A 2,836-nucleotide genomic window follows, 5' to 3' on the forward strand; every position below is an offset into this window, starting at 1 on the left:
TGAGAACCTCAGAGAAAACGGGAACTTGGTTCTGGGTTGTAAGCGACGGTCGGCAACTGCAATGAATGGAGGGTTGGGCAGGGGAGGGCTGGCTGTTGAATGGCGCAGTGTGGGAAAGTTGCAGCCCGCCTCCTCCATGGGGCTCAATGAATTCAAGAGGGACGTATACGCTGTGTGATGACCACAAATTATATGGCAAGGGTCAAGACGTGAGGGATCGCCGCTGGAGACACCAACCAGCAGCAGCAGCAGCGGGCTACCGAGGCGAGACGCTCAGGTTAATGCTATTTGGCAGGTACGCCAAAGGTACCCAGCGTACCTCACCTTATAGAGGTACAGGTTAATGCTTTGCAACTGCGACGCTCAACCTTACGATGGGGGAGGGGAACATGAGGGTACATCACAAGCTCCTGCTGGGACAGAAGTAAATCTCTGCTTAATACGAACAATTAAAAACAATAAAACCAAAATAATGCAAGAACAATGGTTCAGTGAACAAATACTTTCCTGGGCGAATTTTTTGTTTGGCCGACAAGTCCGTCTCAAGAATGATCAATGTGGTTTACAGTCACCATGTCCATCAGTATCAGAAAGGTCTTAAGTCCCTCAGTATCAGTCAGGCACCAAGTCCCTCAGTATCAGTCAGGCACCAAGTCCCTCAGTATCAGTCAGGCACCAAGTCCCTCAGTATCAGTCAGGCACCAAGTCCCTCAGTATCAGTCAGGCACCAAGTCCCTCAGTATCAGTCAGGCACCAAGTCCCTCAGTATCAGTCAGGCACCAAGTCCCTCAGTATCAGTCAGGCACCAAGTCCCTCAGTATCAGTCAGGCACCAAGTCCCTCAGTATCAGTCAGGCACCAAGTCCCTCAGTATCAGTCAGGCACCAAATCCCTCAGTATCAGTCAGGCACCAAGTCCCTCAGTATCAGTCAGGCACCAAGTCCCTCAGTATCAGTCAGGCACCAAGTCCCTCAGTATCAGTCAGGCACCAAGTCCCTCAGTATCAGTCAGGCACCAAGTCCCTCAGTATCAGTCAGGCACCAAGTCCCTCAGTATCAGTCAGGCACCAAGTCCCTCAGTATCATTTTAGCTTCGTGCATATCACCATCTCACCAAGTCCGTCCCATCTCACCAATCTCTAAATGCAAGACCATCTGAGAGAATTATTCCAAGATCGTTGACTTAGTCATTCTTTTCAACACAGGACCCGACATTGGTTGCCCAATTTGATCGTGAAAACGCAATTCGTTGGCACAGCTGAGGTGTAGAGGCTACAGAGGTCCCAAGCAGCCAGCGGTGTGCATAGGCTACAAAGGTCCCAAGCAGCCAGCGGTGTGCATAGGCTACAAAGGCTACTGTATATTCAATACATTACCCATGGGGGAAGAGAGGGTATGCGGCACGATATGAATAAACTGTAAAGAGGAGGATTACGGGCTCACCATAGCCCGTGCTACATGGACACTTCGTTCTGAGTAGCTAAACATAAAACAACAAAAAAACATGTAAAGAGGAGGAATTCAAGTCGTCTTCTCCAGTAGTACGTCACATTTTGACCTATGAATCCCCCTTAAGCCGAAAAATTGATGTACTAAAAATCATAGCAAGTTGGTCAATTGACGTGTGATGTCCCGTTTTCCATGCGTGTGTCCTCGGTTAGGTTAGGTTCGGGTAACTTAAAGTCAATCGGTTTAGTGAATGCTTGAGAGGACGGGATACGTCATTCAAAGATAATACGTCATTCAAAGAAAATACGTCATTCAAAGAAAATACGTCATTCAATACGTCATTCAAAGAAAATACGTCATTCAAAGAAAATACGTCATTCAAAGAAAATACGTCATTCAAAGAAAATACGTCATTCAAAGAAAATACGTCATTCAAAGAAAATACGTCATTCAAAGAAAATACGCCATTCAAAGAAAATACGTCATTCAAAGAAAATACGTCATTCAATACGTCATTCAAAGAAAATACGTCATTCAAAGAAAATACGTCATTCAATACGTCATTCAAAGAAAAATATGGCGTCACTTGGTAACCCATGTCCAGACAGGGCTTTGTTTGAGTTGGTTTGTGGTGTCCTGGTTTGTGTGAGGCTTTGTTAGTGAGTGTTGGGTGTACATAGGTGCCTGTTGTGGTCCGAGCAGTGTGCATCGTTTAAGTTTAACGTTTTGCCTCGAGGGGCGAGTTTATTGGGCAGCGCCACTCATCTTGTGAGTGGACACACCGCCAGAGTGACAGTATTGGGCAGCGTCACTCATCTTGTGAGTGGACACACCGCCATAGTGACAGTATTGGGCAGCGCCACTCATCTTGTGAGTGGACACACCGCCATAGTGACAGTATTGGGCAGCGTCACTCATCTTGTGAGTGGACACACCGCCAGAGTGACAGTATTGGGCAGCGCCACTCATCCTGTGAGTGGACACACCGCCATAGTGACAGTATTGGGCAGCGCCACTCATCTTGTGAGTGGACACACCGCCATAGTGACAGTATTGGGCAGCGCCACTCATCCTGTGAGTGGACACACCGCCATAGTGACAGTATTGGGCAGCGTCACTCATCTTGTGAGTGGACACACCGCCATAGTGACAGTATTGGGCAGCGCCACTCATCTTGTGAGTGGACACACCGCCATAGTGACAGTATTGGGCAGCGCCACTCATCCTGTGAGTGGACACACCGCCATAGTGACAGTATTGGGCAGCGCCACTCATCTTGTGAGTGGACACACCGCCATAGTGACAGTATTGGGCAGCGTCACTCATCTTGTGAGTGGACACACCGCCATAGTGACAGTATTGGGCAGCGCCACTCATCCTGTGAGTAGA

General features: G+C 48.1%; 1 protein-coding gene across 1 annotated transcript; it reads left to right on the forward strand.

Moving 5' to 3' along the window:
• The first annotated feature begins 548 nt into the window (after positions 1 to 548).
• LOC123765778 (mucin-1-like) lies at positions 549 to 1,157 on the forward strand. The gene has a single exon (XM_045754521.2). The coding sequence runs from the start codon at positions 549 to 551 to the stop codon at positions 1,155 to 1,157; it is 609 nt and encodes a 202-aa protein (XP_045610477.2).
• Positions 1,158 to 2,836: the final 1,679 nt, after the last annotated feature.

The sequence above is a fragment of the Procambarus clarkii genome, chromosome 5, assembly GCF_040958095.1.
Source record: "Procambarus clarkii isolate CNS0578487 chromosome 5, FALCON_Pclarkii_2.0, whole genome shotgun sequence".
Taxonomy (NCBI): Eukaryota; Metazoa; Arthropoda; class Malacostraca; order Decapoda; family Cambaridae; genus Procambarus; species Procambarus clarkii.

What these genes read in the sequence shown, in the direction of transcription:
- LOC123765778 (XM_045754521.2), top strand. Translation starts at nt 549, where the DNA reads ATGATCAATGTGGTTTACAGTCACCATGTCCATCAGTATCAGAAAGGT.